At 34.7% G+C, this 26523-nt stretch overlaps 1 protein-coding gene across 4 annotated transcripts in view; it reads left to right on the top strand.

Annotated features, from left to right (window-relative positions):
- The window catches only part of PATJ (PATJ crumbs cell polarity complex component), a 369539-nt gene that overhangs the window by 176569 nt on the left and 166447 nt on the right, over positions 1-26523 (top strand). For all 4 annotated transcript variants that reach the window (XM_063103640.1, XM_063103641.1, XM_063103642.1 and 1 more), the window contains exons 26-27: positions 49-126; positions 10137-10236. In XM_063103640.1, coding sequence (XP_062959710.1) covers positions 49-126; positions 10137-10236 — 178 coding nt within the window. The remainder of the gene's footprint in view (positions 1-48; positions 127-10136; positions 10237-26523) is intronic.

The following is a 26523-nucleotide window of genomic DNA, read 5'->3' on the forward strand; positions in this document are numbered from 1 at the left end:
TTTAAACTTTTTTCTTTTCCTCACTCCACCTCTTTTTTGTGGTGGTAGGTCATTCCTAATGTACATAACAAGGTCAACAAAATCACCAATAACCAGGACCAGGACACCCAAGAAAAGAAAGCAAAGGTAACTCAAACTTCTCAAGCTTTTTAAAAGTGTTTTTGGTTTCTTTTTGCATATTTGAGCTGTAATTAGTAACAGTGGTTTTTTGATAAATGTCAAAAATCTGGTTTTGTTGTGTGTATGAAATAGAGATATAAATATTAATCACTAGCACCGTGTCTAGTCACATAGGAAGCACTGAATATATGTTAATGTATCATACGTTTCCATGATTTATACTGTACTCCTGTATAAAATTTTTATGCCTGGGTAATTTTTTCCACTTAACAACATAACTGAATTTCAGAGGATGCTGTTTCTGAGCTTTCTCTTTGTTCCATTTGGTTAGCTCATCGGTGTAGAAGTACTGTATTTATTTATAGGATGTCATTCTGGTGAACATAACTGTTTCTCACCAGGATGAAACCCAGAAACCTGATGAAGCATAGGTACAATTTATCTGTACCTCTCTTTCCTGTTCAGCTGGGCTGGTTGTTTGTCTGTTCCCCAACATGCCTGTCACACTCTGAGTCTTTGATCTTGCTGTTCTTCAGCCTGGAAGTACATTTCCTGCTTTTGTTTTCCCGTAAGACTCCTTTTCATCCTTCAATGACCAGATCAAAGGTCATCTCTGCTGAGAAAACTTATCTTACTGTCAGTCAGTAGAAATCACTCACGCCTGCTTTAGAATATATTGACCTAAAAATTATTTTAGGATGTAGTGTCAAGTAGGAATGAATTTTCATTTTTTCCACATAAGGATAACTAATTATTTCACTGTTTTAAAATAGTACTTCCTTTACCCACTGACTTGCAATGCAGCTCTGTCATATGTCAGGTTACGAGGGGGAGTCTGTTTCTGAATTTCTCTCTGTTCCATTTGGTCAGTTTGTCTGTTCTAGCACAAAAAATTTCTATGGTTTTCTTTAGAAATTATTAAAGCCCAGTAATAAATCTTGTTTTCTGGTAGAGCAATTTCTTTTACGTATTTCTTCTTCTTTAGAAGTGTCTTGCCTATTTATGTCCTTTTCCTTTCCCATATAAATTTAGAATCAGCATGTCAAATTCCACAAAAAATCTCTTTGGAGATTTTGGTTGGAATTGTGTTGAATCTATAGATTAATTTGGAAAGAAGTTACATCTTTTTGATGTTGAGACTTTTTAATCTTTAGCTTGATGTATTTTGATGTATTTTCTATTTACTAAATTCTTTTATTTCTTTCAATTAATTTTTCTTATTTTCTTCAGAAAATATTGTAAATATTTTGACTTATTCCTAGATATCCTTATGTTTTGTGTTGCTATTAAATATCTCTTTAAATTTCATTTTTTTAAAAAATAGATTTCATTTTTTGTTTGCCAGCATGTATACATAAAATTGACCTTTATGTACTATTTAATTGATTTCTTGTAACATTATTCTCTTATTCTCTTATAAAATAATCCAGTGCAGAACACTGGGAAAACCAAAAAAATCTCTCATAAACCTACCTACCACCTAAAGATGAATTTATTAAATATTTCATGCACAGCCTTCGAGTGTCTTTTGTATGTGCTCCATTTATATCTATCTATCTATATATATATAAATATTTATAAGATATTTTTTATGTTTTTTATATATATAAAATATTTATAATAAGAAAGTGAATCTCAAATTCTAATACTATGTCCGTGGATTTTTATTTTTTGATTTTCTGTACAGATAATAATGAGCACTTTGGAAAAAGGCAGTTTTCTTTTTCCTTTTCCAATCTGTCTACTTGTTTTATTGTACGTGCTAAGACCTCCAGTACTATGTTTAATAGAAGTACTCATAGCTAGCATTCTTGTCATTTTTTCTTCTGATACTTAAGGAACTGTTTTTAATATTTCACCATTGAATACGAAATGTATTGTAGGTATATGTAGATAATTCTTCAGGTTAAGGAACTATTCTCTTTCATTCCTGTTTTGCTAAGAATTTTTACCATGAATGACATTGGTGTTGAATTTTATCAAATGTATCATCTGTAGTCACTGAAATAATTATATATACATGTACATGTGTATATATGTATAAATACTTTTTTCTCCTCAGGTTCCTTAATGTGGTAAATTACATTAATGGATTTCATAATGTTAAAGCAATCTTGACTTCTTGCATTAAACTTAATTAGGTCATGATCTTTTTTTCCCATTGCTAGTATTATTTCCTTCAGGATTTTTGCATCTGTGGTCATGAGTGAGATGGGCCTGCAGTTTTCCATTTATATACTGTCTTATCTGGCCTTGGTGATGGTAAACCAATAAAATGAATAGTGGGAGTATTTATCCTTTTCTGTTCTCTGAGTGTTGTGTAAAATGGTAATTATCACTTTTTTCAATGTTCAGTCAAACTAGTTTATGAAGCCATTGTGGGCCATTGTGTTTTCTTTGTGGGAAAATTTTAAATGCTGATTTAGTCTCTAATGGCTATTGACCATTCAGATTTTCTCTTTCTTCTAGAGTCAGTTTGGGTTATTGACTCTTTTCTAGGAATATTGAAGTCACCTAAGTTTTTTACATTTATCAGCATAAAATTGTTTATGTATTATCTTAACATTGATCATCTCTTTTTTTTTTTTTTTTTACGCCCCCCCCTTAACATTGATCATCTCTGCTCCATCCATACTAGTTGTTTTTCATTCTGAATATAGTTATTTATTTGCCTTATCTTTTTATTGATTTTGAAAGTAATTTTTCATTAATCTTCTTGAAGAATTAACTTTTTAACTGTGTTAGTCTTCGTTCTCATCTTTATATTGCCTTACTTGTTTTGTTTTTTTGGTTTCTTTTGGTGGGTGGCCAGTACTGGGATCCAAACCCTCGATGTTGGTGTTGTAACACTACACTCCAGCCAGCTGAGCTAACTGGCCAGCCTTGCCTTACTTGTTTGTTTGGGTTTATTTTCCTTCCCCTGTCCCCCCAATAACCTTTAGTAGTTGAAGAGTTAATTAATTTTTAGCTTTCCTTCTTTTCTGAACTAATCATTTAAATTTTTTTTTTTTTTTTTTTTTAAGATGACCGGTAAGGAGATCTTAACCCTTGACTTGGTGTTGTCAGCACCACGCTCAGCCAGCGCGTCAACCAGCCATCCCTATATGGGATCTGAACCCGGGGCCTTGGTGTTCTCAACACCGCACTCTCCTGAGTGAGCCACGGGCCGGCCCCTGAACTAATCATTTAAGACCATACATTTTCTCCTAAGATGTTTATTACGTCCCAAGATTTTAAGTTGAATTTCTGTTGTTCAGTACTAAGTTTTTTTTGGCTCCCAACTTGATTTCTCTTTTACCCAAGATTTATTTAGAAATGTATTTTCACATTTTCACATGAATATTTTTAAAAATCTTTTTGTTGTTATTTTCTAACTTATTTCAGTTAAAATCAGAGATTGCTATTTGTGTAGTATTAGTTCTTTCACATTGGCTGAAACTTTTTCATGGCCTCGTACATAGTTGGTTATTGCAAATGTTGTATTTGTGATTAAAAGAGAGTACATGTTTTTATAAAAAGTTGTTAGGCCATACTAATTAGTTATTCAGATATTCTGTATACTGATTTTTTTTTTTTTGGTTAGCATAACCTAATGATTGTCCATTTGACGGTAAAATTAGTCTAGTTTTTCATGTAGTTTTTTCAGTTTTTATTTTGCGTGTTTTCAAGTTAACTTATTAGGTGCCTGCAAGTTTAGGATTTTTATATCTTCCTAGGGAATTGACCTTTTTAATCTATTTATTCCAGTATCACTGAAACCATGCCAGCCTTCTTTTTCTATTTGCCTCGTATTTTTTCTTTGAATTTTTTGAGACATGCACATAAAATGAATTCAGATTTCCAACCTGGATGAATATGGACTTGTTCAGAATTCTCAGGGGACATCTTGTTCCTCTTTTTCTCTTACACCTCAAACTAAGACCAAGATCAGGAAATATCATCACTATGTTCCGTGATCAAGATTTTGGTTTGTTTGCTTGTTTGGCTGATTTTTTTGTTTTTATCTTCATCCATTGCAGGTTTTACTCTTTTTTAAAAAAAAAAAAGAGAGAGAGAGAGAAAAGAAGCCATAACTGAATTGAACACATGGGAAAACTTTAATTACAAACATGCACATGGGGGCCAATTAAGACACTGACTCTTTGAGGATTTCGGGGAAGAGTTCTTGAAAAGGAAAAGTAACATTATGTTGCTTACCAAATTACAGGATTGTCTGTTTAACCTGGATGGCTACTGTCTTTGAGTTCAGATCTTAATTACAAAGATTAAGATTATTTTCAGATTAGCAGTAGCACATATTCTGTGATCAGGATTCTGTGATTTCTTTTTCCCAGCTGTGAATAAGCACAGATAAAATGTAGATTCTAGGAGACTATGGTTATTGCTTGCATAAGTGTTTGTTAGGTACAGATTGTAGGTAATTCCTTGCAGAATTCTCTCTCAACATTTTAGAGGTACAGGCTTTACTTTCAGGGATGAGGGTTTGGGAGGGTACTATTTTTAGTTCAACTTCCTATCTTGCTTGGCCTCAAGGGGGCACTTGGGACTCATTAAATCACTAGCTCTCATTAGATAAAAATGAGTAAATACTGTATAATTATATTTACATGAAAGTCTAGAAAATATAATCTGTAGGGACAGAAAGCAGAAAAGTAGTAGTTCCCTGGGAATTGGGTGCCGTGGGAAGGGGTGGGAAGGAAGGATTAAAAAGAGGCATAAAGAAAGTTTTAGGAGTGATGGTTATGTTCATTACCTTGATTGTGGTGATGGATTCAAATTGTACACTTTCAAAATGTGTGCAGTTTTTTATATATCAATTATACCTCAACATATTGCAATAAGACTTTTAAAGACAAACAAAAATTCCCTGCCCTTCTGCAGCTTGCATTCTAGTGGGGCAAGGCAAACAAGACAGAATTCAGTAATTGCCACTTTAAAGCAATTTGGGGACAAATCATGGAGACTCACAAAATGTGACATCTCAAAGGGACTGGAATATAAGCTCTGTGAGGACAGGGATCTCATCTGTCTCATTATTACTCTACTCTCATTGCTCAGAACACTGCCTGGCACCATACATATTTGTTGAATAAATAAAGAATCCTAAAAACAAAACAAAATCTCTGGCTTTAGGTCATCAGGGATTGACATTATTCCACTAGACCTTCTAGTTTGGGATTTATGGTTGTTCCTGGCCTCAGAGACATGTTACAAAAACACTGTTTAAAATTTAATCTGTCATGTTTATGTGGTTAAGGGTTTCTCAGAATATTTAGTGAACCGTATTGCTGGAATTTTGTTGGTTTATATGTTGATTCAAAGCTATGAATATTCATCTAGTGTTTATTGGAAACCTATTGTGACCCAGTTACTGTGTGGCAGTCTGGATATAATGTCGAAAAGGAAACAGAGAAGGTATCAGTCTGTGGGAACACAGACAATAAACACCACATAGATGAATAGACGGTTAGTAATTAAATTACTTTTGGGAACAAGATAATTTAGTTGATTCAAGAAAATCCCATGTAAGATCCCGGGAAGGAAAAAGGTAAATGTATGATTCTTATCAATTTTGGCCTGCTTCATTAAATCAAATGGAATGTCAATACATAGCAAGGATGTTTGCATTCAGTAAAAACCCAGTAAGAGCCCAGGAAAGTAATACCAAAAGTCAACGTATGTCTGTTTAGATGAGTTCTTTGTTACAGAGGAAAACAACTAACCACTAAGTTAATATCGCAGTCGGAGAAATCATATCACAATCTACATCTTCCATTACAGGTTTGGTATTTTAGTGGTGCAGCATGCTCTTTACTATGTTACTTTTCTCTGAAATTGCATCTTATGTGCCAAGCATTATACTATTACTGTCTGGAATGACAAAGCACCTTCACCCTAATAGGCACAGAGATGAGGGCAAATGTAGTGAGATAAACAGAAGTTTAATTTGTGTGATAATAGAAATGTGCCCAAGGTGATTTTGGAGCACATCCTTTCCAAGTCTCTTTAGAAATTATTATCATTAGTAATTCTTTTATTCATTATTTTCTCACTGTACAAAAGCAATATATATTCTCTAGAATTACAGACAGTCAAAAAGAAGACAGTAAAAATCACCTAAAACTCATTTCTAACAGAGGTCTAGGTTAGAAATTTCAATTTTGGCTTGAGATCATTTACATTAAAAGAGAGAGAGACAAAAAGTGACTTAAAAACTAACTTGATGAAATAATTATTAGGTCTTGAACAAGTTCTGGTTTGGTTTGGTTTGGATTTGTCTCAATTTAGTATTTTCTGACCTGTTTTGTATCATGTAGAGTGCAGAAGGATAGGCAATCAGGATTCATATAAGTACTAATACTAATTATAGATTGATAACAACTCTTTGGTTTTTTTTTTCTAAACATTAGTGTTATTTCACATATTCTCTTTTGTCAAGAGGTTGTGGACACTATTCACAACTGGGAGATTTGTTATTGGAGAAGTGGTCCTCTATTGTTAGTCACCTTCTTTTTTTTACAATTATTACCCAATGGAAATATTGTCTTCCACTAAATAGTAAGAGTTTCTAAAAATACAGCTATATTAAGCTTTAATAAAAATGTATATCTTCCGAATATTTCATTAAAATGAGTACATTTTATTGTATGTAAATTATACCTTAATAATACTGATGTTATGGCAGACATCTATTCCAAGGGGAAAATCTGGACATGCCAATCCCTGGAACTAAGGGAACCTTGTGCAGACATTTTGCAGAGATCAAAATTAGCTTCTGATGGTACTTAGAGTGCTACAGTATTCATGATGTCTAATTATTCTTAACAGCAACAAATATAGTGTTCTATCATTGATAGTCTGCATTGTGTTAGGCATTAGAATTGGCTGATAATATTCAGGTTAATTTGTAAATATTTGTGGTATTCATACATATATTCAAACATATATATGTGTTTTTATACATGGATAGCACATTGTCATAAATGTTTTTATAGTCATATATTTTTGTTTTATGTTCTACATAAATAAGATCAAGGAGATCAGGGAGAATCATAGCTGTTTCTAAACTTAAATGATCAAATCACTTTTTTATGTGTATCTGGATTCTTTATTAGATGCTTCTGAGTTATTGGTTTCAGCTTCTATTGTTAAAGTATAGCCATATGTCAAATGTAGACACAGAAATGCTAAAACCCACTGGCCTCACATCCCAAAGAACTGTTCTTTACAGTGGACCCAAGACATGTTCTTATAAAAAAATACAAACAGGCAAACAGACTAAAAAACACATTCTTGGGCCGAGCCCGTGGCGCACTCGGGAGAATGCAGCGCTGGGACCACAGCAACGCTTCCGCCGCGGGTTCGGATCCTATATAGGAATGGCCGGTGCACTCACTGGCTGAGTGCTGGTCACGAAAAAGACACACACACACACAAGAAAAGCACATTCTTTGTTGTCTTTCAATAAATAGAGAATAGGTCCCTATGGATCTAGTGTAGAATAGATCATCATCCCAACAAATATCACTATGTGGTCAGACTATAAAACCAAACTTTATTTATTGCTGCTACTAATGGGTAATAGCTTATAGATCAAGTACATATTAGAACCAAACTTGACCTGGTATCAGAAACAAAAATATAGAATTGGAAATAAAAAACAGAGAAACAGTCAGACAGGTAAAGTTTTGTTACCACCTGGAGTTTACTATGGGAGCCAAGAAATCATGTTAATGGGCTTCATCAGCTCATGAATTGCATATCTGAGGCATCATAGTTTAATTGGTTCTGGAAGGTGAGTCTATTTGAGCATCTCAGTGGGATCTCCAAAACTGTCAAAGTATGATCTAAGAAAAAATAAAAAACAGGACTCGTAAAATTATGCAAAAGTGCAGGTGCCAGGTATTTATTTAACTCATTAACAAGGGAGCCAACACGATGGTAAGCCTGGTTCAGAGAGAATTGAAGAGAATGGAGTATTTATAATTGCTGAAAGAAAGTATGCCTAAGATTCAAATTTAGATACAAAACTGATTAATGTCTTACAGGGCAATGAAACTGTAACCTTTGGAGTTATCTTTTCTACAGACAAAATTAATTGAACAAGAATCATTTGCATCTAGAGAGTAATACATCAGAGAACCTAAATAGCATGAATAACAACCAATTGTTTAGTCATTTAGCAAATAGTTAAGTGAGGCCTACTTTGTGCTGGGGATGGTTTTCAGAGTTGAGGATACCACAGAGTCTGTTTTGTTCTCCGCTTTCATGGAGATTATAATCCCCTGGCCTAGCTATATGTACCTTGCTCCAGCCTTCTCTGCCACAGGGAGAGCCTGTCATACCCTTCTCTCATGTGCAACAGAAAGATGCCCCAAGTATTTGGCAACCCACATTCAAACTATAAGGAGACCACGACATGCTTATCCTGTATTCTTTTCAAGTGTTATTGGTAGATGCTAAATAAATACATTGGGTGCAGTTTCCCTTTAAATATATAATATTTATATATATTATTTATATATATGAATAAAATGCTATTAAAGAGAATTCATATCTTTTAAAATTGTTTCAAAATCTGGCTTTGTTCTGAGTTTTGTCTTTAACGTAGAATAACCTGGTTATGAGAAAAAGGTTTACTGAAAAGAATTTATGTGCTTTTCCTCTTCACTTTACTCATTTTTTTCTTTTCAACTTAAAAGAATTGAAGAAACACAGTGATCACATTTCTGTATTCTCTTGTTGCTTAGTAAGCATTACGTATTTGGCATCTTTTCTTCCTTCATCATGCTTGCATTTTATCGATTCTTGGATTTCTAGAAATATATGTATGCTTTGGTTAGACATTATCTTAAATAAATGTAGGTGTGCATTTTCTTTTATGAATCCTAAATAATGTTATCTATATTAGAATAATTTATTACATACCTGCTTTCTGTAATGGACCAGTCATCATCCACTTACTGAAGTGTATCCTGCCATTAGTGGTTTTGTCATATAAACCATAATTGAATGTACTTTATTGAAATCCTGTAGCAAAACAAATCTTAATCCACTTAAATTTGTGGAGTGCTCGGGTATATCAGCTCCTGTTCTTAGCAGCTTGGATCTTTTCGTAAAGTTTGGCATGTTTTATTTTTACCAGCGTTCAGGAAAATGTCTCCGTTCTGTGAAGGTAATCAGATCATAAAGTATTATTCTACTTTGTCTTTATGAACCAAATATTGATGTGCTGTATCATTTGGTATGTAAATTGAAAGTATACTTATGCAGAGATACTTATTTATCATAAAGATTTCTCTTGTTAAACATTAAGATTTCTGTTGACTAACTACAAATTATAGATGAATACCTTTTCAGTTGGAAAATCTTGGTATTTTATTTTTTAAGGAACGAAATCTGTAACTTTTACAATTGAAGAAAAAGTTTAAATAATTGTAGAATTAATATATTGGATTTTTTTTGCTCTTAGGTTTATTTTTGAAATCTTTCAATTGAATTATTTGTTTAATAACAAAATTAAGCTTTTACAATGTAAAGAATATGTATATGTAATTGGCTTTCTCACTGGGGAAAGGAATGTATTCTTCTAGGTAGATCAGTCTTTTTTAAAAAAAGTATTCTTTAATTTTTTTCACAGTCAATACTTATTTCAGTTTTTATCACCAGAATTACCTATATTTTTTGGCAGGGGGGCAGCTGGCTGGTACAGGAATCCGAACCCTTGATTAGTGTTATCAACACCTCACTCTGACTGAGCTGACAGACCAGCTGTGGTCAACAGTCTCAAAAGCTGTGCTTTTGAATTCCTGTTTTCTGCATTTGTGTGTTTGTATCACAGAGTCACTTTTATGTAATATAAGCATAAGAGAATAAATTGTTTTATCATCCTTATGATATGACTGACGTTGGGTACACTCAAACTATTTCCAGATTATCTTTTTATGTTTTTTTGTCATGGAAGACAAGGATTGTACAAAAGCAATAAACCCTTCTTTCAAATTTTGCATCTTCAGAGGCAAGGAACTGCTCCACCTCCGATGAAACTGCCTCCACCTTATAAAGCTCCATCTGACGACAGTGATGAAAATGAAGAAGAATATACCTTTACTGACAGTGAGTTCCTTTTTATTACTCAGGGTATATGCAGAATTTACTAAATAATGCCTTAGTGATTGTTGTAAATGATCAAATACAGGGCTGTGGGTTCTTTGAAATGTGCATGAACATTTGCACATTTGAAACTTTTGTGGCTCTATTTCCTAAGCTTTTCTCTTTGATGTTGATAGAGGGAATATTGAAGGAAGCTGTGTTGTACACTATTTTACCTATGTTCCCTCCTAATCTTACTATCTGGTTGTTAATACAAAAATGCTAAGAAGCCTTTGGAATTGGAGTTTGACCCATAATAATCTGAATTGGACATAGATATCAGCTCTTGATTACCTGCCTTCCTCAAAGTGATGTTGATGTTACATGCAAAATTACAGAAGGCCCACCAAGTCATGTTTTATCCTTTGGAATTCATTTTGTGATTTTCTTTGGCATTAGCTAAATCACATATACATTCATCCGTATATTTAATGGAGGATTTATTTTAAAGAATTTGCATTTCTTTTATGCATGTATTGTGTATATACATATACTTGCTAATGGGCATGGAGTTTCTTTTTGGGCTGATGAAATGTTCTAAAATTAGATAGTGGTAATGGTTGTGCAATTTGTGAATATACTAAAAACCACTGACATACATTTTAAATGGGTGAATTTTTTTCTTAAAAAATTGTTTTCTCTTCTACAATATAGAAAAGGAGTTTGATATAGAAATTGATAGAGTTAAAATTCTGGCTCCAGCTCTGCGTAGAATATGACCTTAAGTATGCTGTCTTCTATAAAAAGGGTGTAATAACAGTACCTACCTCATAGGGAGAGGCACATGGGATTGAAATAAAGTGATAAGGCCTTTAGCCTGCCACATAATGAATCTTCAACAAGTATTATAGGTCTGATTATTGTTAATAAATTATTGAGTTAACTTTATATTTTTCTATAATATAATAAATAAAAATAAAATCTAAAAATAAATATATACTTATAATAATTAAGTTGACTTTATAAATCTTGATTTGTACTTTGTGATTTTAGAGAGCCCTTTCTCATGTGTTATTTTCTTCATTTATTCAAGAAATACTTGCTGAATACCATCTGCTTTTTAGTAATAGTATTAAAGGAGTCTGCTGTGAAATGAATAGCTCCTTTTTTCCTGGTAATGTCCCCAGCCTGGAAAGCAGGATACAAAGGCATGGGACCAAAATTTGATAAGAGTGCTGTGGTGCTTTGGTTCTTAACCTCTTTTTGGAGAGTGTATTCTGTTTTCTGTTGCTTATAATGGAATACCTGAGACTGGGTAATGAATAAAGAAATAAAATTTAGGTAACACCAAGGTCAAGGGTTTGCATCCCAAGTTGGTCAGCCACAAAAAAACAAAAAAGAAAGAAAGAAATTTATTTCTTATGGTTTCAGAGCTGGGAAGTCCAAGGTCCAGGGGTGCATATGATGAGGGTCTTCTTCTTGGTGGGGCCTCTACAGAATCCCATGGTGACACAGGCAATCACATGCTGCAAATGACAAGAACACTTTCATGTGCTCTCTCTATAAAGCCTCCACTTCGCACCCATGATAACCAGTCATGAGGGCTGGACCCTCACAATCCAGTCGCCCCTAAAGATCCCACCTTTCAACATCACCACATTGGGGATCAATCTTCCACATGAGCTTTGGAGAAGAAAAACATTCAACAACCCATATCAGAGAGCTACACATGATAGATATAACTGATGTGTATGTGCACGTGTGTAACGTTCTCCCTTGTTCCGATATAGATATGAGGGCAGCTGCAGCAGAATGTTGATAAGATGTTGATTATTCATAATTTCCGGGACATTAGAAGGCTGGTATTTGCCTATTAGGAAACCTGGTATAGGTGTGCAACTAAGAGTACATTCTAGTCCTAGTTCTACTACTTAGTAGTTGTGAGTTCTTGGATAGTTTATCTAACCTCTTCATGGCTCACACTTGCTTATCTATATGGGAATGAGAAGATGTCTTATAATAACCTGCCTCATAGAATTGTTGTGAGAACTAGAGGAGAAAAAGCATTTGAAGATCTTAGTATAAGGATTGTGATACTTAGTAAGTACTCTGACTTACAATGTGCCAGGCATTCTTCTAACACCTTTACATGTATTGTTAACTTGATCAACATAATAACTTTGTGAGGTTTTTAATTATGCATATAAAGAAATTGAAGATCAGAGAAATTAAGGAATGTGTCCAAAGTCACACAGCTAGTAAATAGTGGAAATGGGGTTCAAACCCAAGTACTCTGACAGAGCCTGTATCATCATCTACATTTGCTGTAACTTAAAACCCATTACTATAGCAGAAATAGGTACAAAGTGATATGGGGTTCTCTTGTGAATATTATCTCAGATAGGCAGAGCGGCAGCATCTTCCTTAAAGTTAATAAGCTCTTCATACATGTGCATAAACACACATATATGGCACTAGTAGGGTTCGGGAAGGACACAGATTTCCACCAAATGCAGGAAGACTTCTAATACCTAAGTCATCTTCTAACTGTAGCATTTTACATTTCACAATTTCTCCAGCAAACCTATTTGGGATGTTTATGACTTTCCTCTCTCCATTTGTTTTGTTCTCTTATTTTTTTCTTCCCAATGTACATTCCTTTCTCAATTTACATCCCATTGAATTTATTATTAACCTTCTCCGGAAGAGTTTAAACTGTATGGGGGTATTTGTTAGATAGTTGACATTTAAAATGTAGGTGAGCCAAAAGCTTCTGGCATTCCTGTGTTTCCTTTTGAAATGGATCCCATGTGTTTTTCTTTGTTCCTTAACTCTTATTAAATGAATACTCTGCTCATCTGTCCAAACTATGAGTAGATCAGGTCACGTTTATCAGATTCTTATTGTCTGAAGACCAAGCATTTAAGTGGTGAAAGTATAATTATGTAACTTTCCCACAGGGTCCGTGACTCTGAAGTGGACAGCTGGAATTCAAGCCTTAGGTCCATAAGGACAGGGAGATCACAGATGTGAGATGCACATGTTTTTACAGCATGTCCGAAGGCTTTGGTTGTTGCTTAATTATAAAGTTTTTTCAGTCAAGAAATTTTTATCAAGTGGGTATTATGGGTGGGCAGACACTGTTCTAACAGTGTTGGGAACACAACAGAGAACATGGCTGCTCCTGTCATTAGCTCATATTCTAGTGGGGGAGAAAGATTAAACAGTAAGATAATTTAAGTAGTGGTAAGCACTGTGAATAAAATAAAATAAAATAAAAATTTCAATTAAAATTAAAGAAATAAAATAAAATTTAAAATAAACAGATGAAAATAAAAAATAAATAAAATACAAAACAAGGTAGTGTAAGAATAAATGCCTTGGAGGAGGCAACATTAAATAGAATGGTTAAGAAAGGCCAAGATAAGACCTAAATGGCGAGAAGGAACTAGTTATGCAAAGATCTGGCTCATATAGTCATCATATGGATTAGGTTTTTTTTTCAGACTGTGACCCACAGTAACATATATTTTGCTTAACAACCAATGTAGATGCACACACAAACAGGAATATGCATACATAATTGAAACAAAAGTTTATAATCAGATTTTTTGACCTGTCACATTACTTAAAATTTTAAAAATTAATATTAATCATTGTTGCGGAGGTTGCAGAACAATAGGAATTCTTATATACTGTTAGTACTAATAGGAATTCATATACCTCTTCAGGGAGACCCATCTGGCAGCATGTGTAAAAATTTAAATGTGCATATACTTTGACTGAATAATTCAGCTTCCAGTGATATATCTTAAGGAATTCACTGTTCACATGAATATAGGTGTATGTATATATAATACATTCACAAAGATGTTTACTTTAACATTTTTCACTAATAGCAATTATAGTGATATGTATGAGGGGTCTTCAAAAAGTTCATAGAAAGATTTGTATTATCTTTTAATTCCATTTTTCCATGAACCTTTTCAAGTACCTTCATGTTATATGTACTTTATTTATTAATTAAGTCTTAACTTCTAAGGTTTTCTAGCCATTTGACCTAAAAAAGTTGCATCTCTTTCCTTTAGTTTCCATATTTGTAACATGGGGATAATAATGGACACTTATGGTATAACTTAATCTCTATTATTCTGTCTTATAATATTTACATTTTTATGAACATTTGTTGAGTCACAAAGGGTATAATGTTTCTTGTAAAGTTAATTATTCTAATAGTCACATTAACTATCAATATCTTTCTCTATTTAGCTTTTTTAATTTAATAATTTTTAATATAAAATAGCAGTTTTCATTCTTTAATTATTTGTAGTAAGCATTATACTTCAATTAACTGATAGAATTCAACATAGCAAGCACATATGTCACAGAATGAGATTTTTCACTCCCAAGTTACATTAAGAATACTAACCTAGGTAGTAAAAGTAAGTCCAAATGTCAACCTTGTTTGAATTATTGCCATTAATACACAGTTTCACTTTTATTGTTAACCCATGTTATAACCAGCTCATTGATCTTGCAGTGGCTCAGAGGTATCTTTCAGATCTTTTGCCTTCTGGAGGCCAAAGCCAAATAGCAGATTTTAACCAAATTCTAAGCTCAAACTGAACTTTGCAAGATTCCTGCACTATTTACTTGGGAAAAGTATAGAATATATGGCCAGCTACTTTCAACTTTATTTAATCCACTTGAATTTTATATAACAAAATATGCTTATTTTGAAGAACAAAAAAGCATTTTGTCTTACAGCTCAATAAGAAGGAAGCAACCAACCCAAGTTTTTTAAATGGGCAAAAACTTGAAATGGCATTTCACCAAACACATGTGAATGGGTAATAAGCACGTAAAGTGCTCAGTGTCATTAGTTATTAGGGAAATGCAAACCAAAGCCACTACATGTCTACTGGAATGATTTTACTAAAAAAAAGATAATCAATAAGACATATACTGCTGATGGGAATGTAAAATAGTATAGCCACTTTGGAAAACAGTTTGGCAGTTTTTAAAAAAGATAAATATAAGCTTACTATATAACCCAGCAATTACATGTCTAGGTATATACCCAAGAGAAGTGAAAACATATGTCCACACAAACACTACTCCATGGATGTTTATAGCAGCATTATTCATAAAAGCCAAAAACTGGCTTCCAGTCAAGATGGTGGAATAGACGGTCCCCAGTGTCAGTCTCTCCCTCAAATCAACCAATTTACAACTATTAAAAAGCAACAACAGCCAGTCTGGGGCCACCAGGGCTCAGGGGAGGAGGAGGAGAGACCTACAAAATTTGCAAAGGCAGGAGAAGCCATGATGAAGGAAAGAAAGGACCACTCTCACCATTTAGAGCCCCAGATGCTTTAAGGCTGGAGCTGCTGAGCACATGGAGCAGGAGCTGTGTCCTTTATATGAAGTTGCTTGGAGGTGTCAGAGGAGGGGAGGCCATGGTGGCCGCCAGGCCAGCAAGACCACTAACAGGGTTCCCGTGGACCCACATAGGACCAAGGAGCCACAGACAACAGATAAAAGGAACCACTCAGAGGTGGGTGAGTCATCACAAGGGACTGGTGCACAGCCCATCCCATGGGAAGTATTTGGAGTAGGGTGGTAGGGAGACAGGCCACCGGGAGAACATTGGGGAATAGCATGGACAGCTGATCTCCCTCCCAGTTAGTGCAGGACCACTCAGTGGAGACTAGTCAGGAATGTAGAACTGCAGGGCGTGCAGTCTGCTGAGAAGACTCAGGTCCAGACCAGAGTTTCCACACGACCCAGGTGTACCAGACCTTACGAGACCTGGAAGTACATATAAGGTCAACCATTAAAACCTGAGCTGCACAAAAAGCCTTCCCCAGGAAATCAGCAGCAAAGCAGCAATTTAGCTCAACCACAGAGCTCAAGTGCGGGTTCCCACAGGAATTTCCCCCATTTTAGAAATAAGCAAAGGACAACAAATTAGTTCCATTGCACAGTTTAAGTGGTGGGAACAGCAAATATTCCAACACAGAACTGGGGGGAAAAAAAAAACAACCCACAGATCAGAGATGAAGTAACTAGTGAAGGTCTAACACCACCAAAGAACAGCTATATAAAGACTGGAAGTACCCTGGGCTTCCAAGCCATGGAGGAGGGAGGGCTGAGGGCCTCAGCTGTGCCCCTCCAATATCCTCAAGCAGCCTATTGATGACAACTGAGCTGCTGCAGGAAGCGCCCCAGGCTCCTGAGCTGGAGCAGTGGGGGACCAGGGGCTTCAGCCACACCCTGCTGACATCTGCATCCAGCCAAGCGATGACCCAGCTGCTACTGGAAACCTCCTGGTGTCCCCTGCTGGAATGAGGGGGAGGCCATAGGCCTCAGTCATGCTCCCTCTCCTTCCCACTCTTCCCACCCTTATCCTTCTCCCCCTCATCTGCTCTGCAACAACATCTTAGAATGAGGCATGGGGCTGGGGGAAGCCAGACCCAGCTGCAACCAGGTAAAGAGCACACCAAAACCACCATTTTCACATGGGTAGCCTGCCATAGCCACCACAATTGCCATGGCTGCTGCAAAAGTGGCTAGTCTCTATAGCAGCAGGCACAGCCACCGTGCAGATGACACGCGAGACTCTCAACTGCATTGACACAGGAGAGGCACAAGCGGAGACCAAAAAAAAGAGAAGAGGTCCTCTCTCTCCATAAAGCACAATCTATAGTAATAGAAGAAGCATCTGATTTATGATAATAGGGGAGGACTTGATCACACCTGTCTCAGTACTGGATAGATCATCTAGGCAACAAACCAACAGGGGAACAGTTAATCTATCAGATGGAGAGAACAAATCTATGATTATTAGATAGGGGGGAAGGGAGAGGGATGGATGGGGAAGGGGAGAGATTGGATAAAAAGGGCATAAAGAATATGTATGATTTGTAACAATGAATATGCTAATAAAAATAAATAAAAGCCAAAAACTGGAAACAAGCAAATATCCATCAACTGGTAAACAGAGAAACAAAATGTCATATATCCATTCACCTGTTAAATAGAGAAAGAAAATGTTGTATATCCACTCACCTGGTGAATAGAGAAACAGAGAAACAAATGTTTTATATCCATCCATTCACTTGGTGAATAGAGAAACAAAGTGTCGTATATCCAATTGTGGAATACTATTCAGCAATAAAAAAGGGGCAAAGTAAAGAAAGCATGATGCAAAAGACTACATACTGTATGATTTCATTTATATAAAATGTTCATAAAAAACAAATATATGGAGATAGAAAGCAGCCTGGGGCTGCGGTTAGAATTGGGCTTGATGGAATTTTGGGGGGTGCTGGACATGTTCTAAAACTAGATAGTTGTGATGATTGCATAACTTTATTAAAAGTCATTGAATTGTACATTTGCAATGGGTAATTTTTATGGTGTGTAAATTATATTCGGCAAAGCTGTTACAATTATTTCAAAGTTAAATATAATTTTAAATTAAAGAATCATAGTTAAATATGATTCTTTAATTTAAAATTAAAGAATACATAATTTAAGTATCATATGGGATACTTAAAACTGATTAATTATAATATTTTAAAGGAGGAAGGCAATCCAGTAGTAAATTTCTTTAAAGAAAGGAATAAAAGTATATTAATCAATGTCTTCCTTGACAGTGATGGGGATTTGAGAACCTTCAAACTCATTTGGAGTCTAATTTTACAGCTGAGGATCCTGAGACCAAGAGTGATTGATTTGACCAAAACCACAAAATTAGTTATTGGTGAGACCAGGACTAGAACGTAGGTCTCATGTGGTGTTGAGGACCACACTTGCCTCATCTTTCCAGTGCCTTCCTCTGTGCGCCATGCCAGTTTTTAGCACAAAGATAACTCATGATAAACAGGGATTTATTGAATACGTAGTAGCTTTTTTAGTTTAAATTTTTATCTTTTTTTTTTAATCACTTTGGACTCTGTAGTTGATTTCTGTCTTGCCAATAGATGTCACTACAATCAACAACAATTATTACCAAGCATTTAAAGAATGTTGAGAATGTTCACTTCAAATAAGCGTTTAGTGGCTTCTACCAGTATTTATGTGTTCATTTTATTATAAATTTATTTGCTCTGTCTTTTTTGTTTCTTTGTTTATGACAATGCAAAATAGGAAGGGAAAAATGTAAGAAATAAAAGCTAAGATTTAGTTTTTTAGTTTTATATAAATTCTTTTTCTCATTTCTTACACAATCTTTTTCTGGGCATTTCATATTTATAATTAAGTATAATAAATAGAATTCTTATTCTAGCCCTAAAATTGAAGACTAGTGAACTTGGTTTTGTATTTCAGTGATTCTTTTTTTAGTTCTGTAAATTTCATAAGCTTCAGCCCTTGATATAATTTGGATGCATTTATGGTAACTATAAATAAAAAAATGTATTGTCTAAGATCTTTTAAGTAGCATTTAAATTGTATTCAGGTGTTCTTGACTTTTTAAAAGTTATATAATTCAGTGATCACTTAGATTTTTCTTCATTTTACAAAGAAAGTTTAAAAGATACTGTAGGGAGTGATAGAAAGATAATTGTGAAGTAATTGCAATGGTTATCTCATTATATTCTAGTGGGGGTTGGGGCAGTGTGGGGATGTAATGTAGCATTTTAAGTGAAGTTTAAGAAACCTCAACCATTTTTCTAGTAATTTTTTCTGAAGCTACAATTAATTTTCATAATTTTTCCCCCAAAAAACCTAACTTGAAGACTTAACTGCTTAAATAGACTCTTTACTGCACGTTTAGAATGTTACTGAGACACAGATGAATCTTGCTAGGGAATAGATGCCGCCTATTCAGTGTGGTTCACCAGTTTCTTTGTTATACGCATGATTTAGTGCTGAGAGCAATACAGAGAGAGTAAGTTGATGACTGTTCCCCTCACTTCGGACAGGCTAAAATCAACTGCTGTTTCCTTTTAATTTGCGTTTGAAAGATGCCACTAATGTGATGAACAGTTTCCCAGCAGGAAAACTGGGTCATTAAAATGATATTAACTGAAGCTGGCCACAAAATAAATGGTTGCGTTTATATTGCCTCCTGTGTTCTGGAATAGAGCTATCATCCTGATGCAAGCAGGATAACCGAGTGTCACAGTCGGCAGCGTGAAGCATCTGAGGGTCAGATGTTGGAAACCAGGGATTTTGCTTCTCCCGGCATACTTTTCCAAGCAGCTTTCACCTACTGACAGATGTGACTGTTCGCATGAGGGCTAGCTTGAAATTAGCTTAATTGATTGCTTCTCATGATAGAAACAGACTGATAGGTTGCCCTGAAAGAGAATAGCGTCTGAGGGGAAACAAATAGGCCCAAGGTCGTCAGAAGAGAGGACAGAGTCTGTGGTGAGAATTGGAGCAGCCTCCAGCATTGAATGTTATTCAGGAATGCAGGTACCCTGAAGGGAACACTGGTACAGCGATGGTCCAAGGGGGGTTCCCAGGTAAGATTTCTGTTGCCTGTGAGATGTGTGGTTCTTACGTGATGCAATCTTATGCTGTTTTAGTGTTGGTGCAAGATGTTGTTTTAAAGGTTTAAACAGTGAGCTAAGGCATTTTAGCTGAGGTAGGACAGTGAGGGTACATATGCATGTGCAAGGTGATTGTATGTTAGAGACAAACCTCTAAAATTTCCTTTCAGGTGTATTGTAGTTTGAATTATCCTTAAGATGTTTTTGAAAAGTGGAGCAGTTTATCAGACTGTCAAGAATACACAAGTAGTATCAGTGCCAAAATTCTTAACACTCTGTTCATGCAGTATCCTTTCCTTTCAATTGAAATTGAGAAGTAGATCTCCTGGACATTTACTATTATTATTGTTATTTGTGACTTCACCATAATAAAAAGGGAAGACAACTTACATTAGAACAAGGTTATTCTGATAATTTAAAAAACTGACTATTCATTATTTTATTGTAGATGAAAGCAGAATATCATTAAGGAATCATAGTAAACAAAAGGCTGCTTTTTCTAAATTGTATAGTAGCACCTTACATATTATTTGCTAATTGCAATTAAGGTCCCATTCACCTAAGCCTACAAATTTAAATTCATTATGGGTGGGGGCTCAGGGCTTGGAAGTATTACCAGTGCTATTCTTGTTAACATGGTTCTTGAAATCTTTACTAGATTGGCAATATAATTTCATGCAATAGAGTACTTCCTTTAGTGTGTGCTTTTGCCTGACTTTTAAAAAATTAATTTATTAAAACCAGAGCTTTTTATTCACGTAAGATATGGACTATTTAGACATAATAGGGGTCTTCTTGCTTAGGTATTATTGCCTCAGGGAGGCAATTGTAAACTCAGAGAGTTAGACATCACATTTTAGCCTTTCTTTTTATTTTCAGCAGTGCACACGCAAATTTGTTATTTCTTTTGCAACAGCAGGAGAAATGCTGCATTCCTGATTGGAGATAGCAAACCTTATTCCCGGCTGTGCTGTCAGAATAATTGAGCAAGAACTTTTCTTTTGCCTAAAATATAATTCTGAAGACCTTAGTGTGATGGTCCTGAGCTGCCTTGTGTTCAGTTCTGTGCTTTTGATATAGGGAAAATGTTATAGCTCTTAAATGGATGCATCACAGATTTCCTGTAGTGACAACTGTCCATAATGTGTTTCTATCCATTCTGTAGTTAGAATTGCTTTCAGTTGTCTGTGTCATCTTTTCAATACTATTTCTCAACCTTGTATTGACAAGGCAGCTATAGGAATGATCCTGAGTATTTGTGGATCCTACCTGCTTCTCTTCAGACTCCTTAGAGCAGTTTGTTCTTTTTCCTTTTATTTTGGGAAGTTTCTTGATTTTTTTTTAGATCCATTTCTCCAGCTTATAAATCCATGTGTGCTTTAGTCCTTTCAACATAATCTGCTATTCCTGTTAATCTCTTTCATTTCTACCTCACCAACTTGAAGTTGCCACTATCTGTGCTTCAAAAACCACAGCCGAACCCTCAGGAATCCCCACAGCAGTTTTCCAGAAATTCAGTCAAATACATGTAGTCATTAGAAATTTCCAAGTCCTTTGCATTTTATTAAAACAATAAATGAACTCAGCCTTTAAAAATATTATTAACTATAAATATGCCTCATAATTAGACACATATTTATGTGTTATATATGTTACATTTTTAGTGATCCTGTTCAGGATTGTTTGTGATTTTTGTAATAAAAAGGTTTCTATTTATGTATATACATTTAACTTCAAAGTATTTTAATGTTTATAATAGTCTTAGGTCTCAGTCTAATATTATGTTCATTGCTTCTGCATTCAGTTAATTTTAAAAGCATCTTTCTTTTTCATGTCTCATTTTTGGCAGATTTTGCAAATAGTTATACATAGGATGATAAATAAAGGATGAGGTCTCCATCTGCAGAGAACTTACATTTTCTTTTGTACTTGCTTCAAAATGTATTACTTTAAATGAGTTTATGTTGCTTGATTTCAGTAGTTTTATGTCACTTTAAAATATTTCAAGTTTGCTTATGGGAGTAGAGATTAAGCATTCATTTTAATTTGATCCAGTGTGATTTGAATTAAGTAAGTAATGTATCAAAAAATAAGTAGCATTTAAAATTATTTTCTTGCAGAGACTGCCTCTTTTTTTGGTGAATGCAATGAGGCAAGAAGGTAAAAATATCACTCCTAGGTTTTTATTATGTTCTCTTACTTAGGTATGTATTTTTTTAAATATTCACTTTAATCTCTTTTCCTTTACATTTGTGATATGCCAAGACTCTAAGATACTTGCATAGTATAAAGAATTCATATTGTGTATTTTGAATATATCCATCCCAACTCAGTCAGTATTATTATTTCCATTTTATAGATAGTAAAATTCTTTTTTATAGAAAGCTTAGGGTGGTTTATCCATGGATTGGGGGAAGTAATGACATAGCCTCAGTTACTATGGTGATGTATCATCAAGGATTTTGGGAGCCTAATATAGCCCTAAGCCTAAGGGGAGAAATACACTATCTAATAAGATCTTTGCCCTTAGGAAGTTTATAATCTTTCTAAAAAGAGAAAATATGTATAGGTGCAGGAACAAATGCATTGGAAGGCCCCCTTGTAGAAACTGAGCTTTGAGAAGTTGGTATGATTGGCGGGAATGTGGCTGCTCAGACTTGGAAGTCCACTGAAAGCAAAGAAGTGCTATAAGCAGGATGTCTGTGTAGGAAGGAAAGGGTAGAAAAGATCTGCACCAGGATGAGGTGCATGTAAGATACAGTTCTAAAGTTTAAATTTGGGAATTTATTTTTTGAAATAGAAATGATAGTGATAACTAACACAAGGAGACTACATTTCAGAACACTGAAATGAAATTCATAGTTTCATTTCTTTAAATTATTTTTTGATTACTTAGGATCTGGGCACTGTCCTAAATGCTTTGTACATACTGTTTTCTTTAATATATATAATTTTTCAGTTTTTTTTAAGTCTCTTTATTTTATAGATGAAGTCTAGATGACTCCAAAGCCTGTACTTTTAATAAGGTTTGATTTTACCTGTCTTCAAGGATCTTCCCAAGTAATCCATTTCATTTGCAAAGCCAAAGTGATTTCTGTTCTGTTTTTGGTACTTTATTTTTTAGATCCACACATTGAGCAAATAGACATGTAACTAGAATCGCACCCCCCCAAAAAAGCATGCTGAAGTTCTAAATTCTGAAAAATGTTCACCGCATTCTTTAGCAAGCCACATTTTAATATAGAAAGTTCCAACTTAAAAGAAAAAGTCATAAACCAAATGAAGCTGAATTGGAGAAAAATACAGTAATGGAGGCATGCCATGAGGCTTAAGGGTGCACCTCACCATGGTGCCACACACAGCACTGTATGAACCAGGCTTCTCAGCATAAATAAGTTTCTCTTCCATCACTGAAAATTTTCTACATTTGGAGAAGAAATAGCAAGCCCCCTGATGCTACCCAAATGGGAATGGGTGAGTGTCTAGGTTTAATGAGATATTTAGATGAAATTTTTAAGAATTATATTCTGAGTCATTGAGTATTTTCATGTTTGTTCTCATGAGATGAAACATATTGACATTTCATTAAGTGTTTTGAATTGCAGTTGTGTTTTGGCTTAGTGTTGGTTGTACCTGCATCAGATTTTCAATATCTGCTCTCTTGACTCTTAGAAAAGCCAGTGCAGATATAAGAGCATGCTGAGAATGAGAAGGTCATGGCTTCTAGTTTCATAAAACAAAAGATCATGAGGTGTAAAAGGCTAAAAAAAAAAAAAAAAATTATTTCTAGTCTAGTGAATAGCTTTACTAGCTTCCCATCTAAGTGTTCACTTAAATAAACATTTTGATTATACTTGCAGGGATAAAACATGCCCATAGTGAGATTCTAACAACAAACAAAATTATGTTGGTTATGGCTGCTTATCTGTGCTTTGTGAAGTCTCTGAAAAAAGCTCTCTGCTCCTGTGAAAAATTAAGTTAAATACTTTGGTTCTTCAAATGACAGACATTGGATTTAATTTATTGCTGTCACATTTATATAAAAATTTGCAAGTTGTTTAGTCACCTGTTTTGATTGTTCTTTAAGAAGAATTATTTTGGCGGGTAATCTATTTTTTCACAGATCACAGAACCTGCAAAAATGAGCTTCCCATTCTGAAGTCCTCTTGTAGTTTATAACATCATATACCTGTGCTCTTATTTCTTTTACTTTGTGTTTTAATAATCACTTCCCCTGTGAGTATGGCCATTAATGTGCTTACAGTGCTATGTTGAGATTAGGTGTCTAGGTGTTGGTCTCTTCTATGACCAGAGTTTAAGTCATTAGAGATGTTCAATAAATGTTTTTTGAACTAATTTAGAAAAAGTCATGCATGTAGCCTGATGAATATTCATGAGAGAACGGCCGAATCTATTCAATTTATAAAGTGGACATTCTCTTGGAACAGTGGCGTGGCTCACCAGAGAAGATAATATTATTGTACCATCTACATGTATTATTTAGAAGGTTCTTTCTATGGGCTGCATAGTCCACTGATAGTATATAAGGAAAGGACATTTTCTCCCATTGTAATAACGGTTTTTCTTGGGAAAAAATTTTTTTGATAATCATAGAGTATTGGGGGGGCAGTAAAATAATAGGCAGATGAGTTTATTTTGCGACTCTCTTTTCTTTTCTTTAATTGAGCAATTAATTGTGTTTGCTTCCTCAGTGGTTTCTGAACAAATCTGTAATATGATTTATGCACTGCGGCATGTTCAGGGTTGGTAACTGGATAGTTTCTTGCTCAAGTAGGAAAGAGTAGCAGCTTTTCCATTTTATAATCAGTGAACCTTTGGTGCAGGATGTGTCCCACTATGTGTTTTTGTAAATAAAATCTTATTGGAACACTGCCACCTCCATTTATTTATGTATTGTCTGTGGTGCTTTCACACTATAAAAAAACAGCCGAGTTAAATAGTTGCAACAGAGACCATATGGCCCACAAAGCTTAAAATATGTACCGTATAGCTCTTTCTAGAAAGTTTGCCAACCCCTGAGTTATACTGTAAGAGTTAAAGCTTTGAATCAGGAGTGGATTCATATCCTTACAGCTTGCTAACTACGTAGCCTTGAGAAAATTACTTATTACAGAATTTTCTGACCTTTGATTTTCTTTTCTATAAACTGGGGGTAGTACCACCTACCTCCTAAGGTTTTTCTGATGGTTAAGTGGTGTAAAATACATAAAGCATGTAATACATTGCTTTTTAAATGACAGTCACCTGAAAAGGTTCGCTACATATGAAACATAATATATACATGCATACGTACATATATATGTCAGTTGGTAAATTTATTTTTCCTTTGGGCAAGATTGAAAGTTGTTGCTTTATTGTTGTACACTCTTAACTGTGAAATAATTTGTTTACATGTTCATTGTGACAATTGCTGAGTTACTCACTATTTTTAACTCTGTACTTTGATGGCATAAATTTTGTCAACCTGTTAGATTTTTCCCATTCTGCAAAAAAGTCAGCCACTCGAACATTAAATTAACTTGCAGCTAAAACATGGCCCTAATTCTTTCTGGCAAATGGTAGTATCAAACACTAAATTGATCAGAACGGATCAGAATATTATAATATGAAATATCATTTTTATTCCCTATATGCTTGTTTAATATTTGGAAAATATCCACAGACCTAAAGCCCTGTATTGTTAAAGTACCCTATGACGTGAAAACCATGAAGATTTACCTTAAAGACTTTTCTAAGAATTAAGCAGTGTTTTCTGGTTCCTTTGACAAATTATTCTGTTCTTTTATGAAAAACCCATTTTGAACCTGGCCTCAAATATGTGTGCAATTCTCAGGGAACATAGAGGAGAGATTGTGATCCAGAAGGTAGAAGGAGAGAGTGTGGGCCCAGAAATCAAGGCTCTACCTCTTGTTAGTTTGTGGCTAAGTCACTGACTTTCTCTGGAGCCTCACTTTCTTAATCTCTAAAATGAGTATTAGATTAAATCATCCTTAAGGTTTCTTCTAGTCCTATGATTTTTAGGTAGAGGGGATGTTCTATTTGGTCAGGGCAAACAAAACCTTGAAGTTACCTATTTTCAATGAATAAATATTGAGAACCTAAATTTGGGCATTTTATCCTAGAGGCCATCAGCCCATAAAGAGTACAAGAATGTCTGTCAGTCCCTTGAATTTTCTATATAAGCTTGGAAAGTATAGGGTTTTTCTTTGATGGGGGAGGGTATCTTTATTATATTATCTGTGAAACCCATGGCTCAAGGCAAGTAAAACACCACTGTTTTAAATCTATAAAAGTCATGAAGGATAGTATGTATAGATGACACTTTGAATCAACAGCCAGCTAGAACTATATGGTACAGCATAACTTCTTTGAATGAAATAAATATGGAGCCAATGATGACATAGCAGATAATAAGTACATGTAACATTTTATCTCCAAAAACTGGTCTAAGCTGCGATCAAATTTAAGAAAATCAAATAGATGAATTGTCAGACTTTAGGAAGTGACAGTTTCCACTCCTCTAAAGAATTCTGCCACCACTTTTAGAATAGTTCTGTCACATGAGTCTCAACGCAGTCCTTTGTGCACAATAATTGCTTAATGTTAAGAAAGAATAAATAACAATTATAATCATTTATTCAATGTCAATATTAGTTGATGTTGTTATGATAAAAGCTCAATTATCTTTGACTCTATATAAATTCATATCCATAACTTAGTGGTTAAGAGAATGAGATTTGGAGTCATATTAGTCCCAGGTCATTTCTTTATTTCATCTCTCTGAAAT

Source organism: Cynocephalus volans, chromosome 8 (genome assembly GCF_027409185.1).
Source record: "Cynocephalus volans isolate mCynVol1 chromosome 8, mCynVol1.pri, whole genome shotgun sequence".
NCBI lineage: Eukaryota > Metazoa > Chordata > Mammalia > Dermoptera > Cynocephalidae > Cynocephalus > Cynocephalus volans.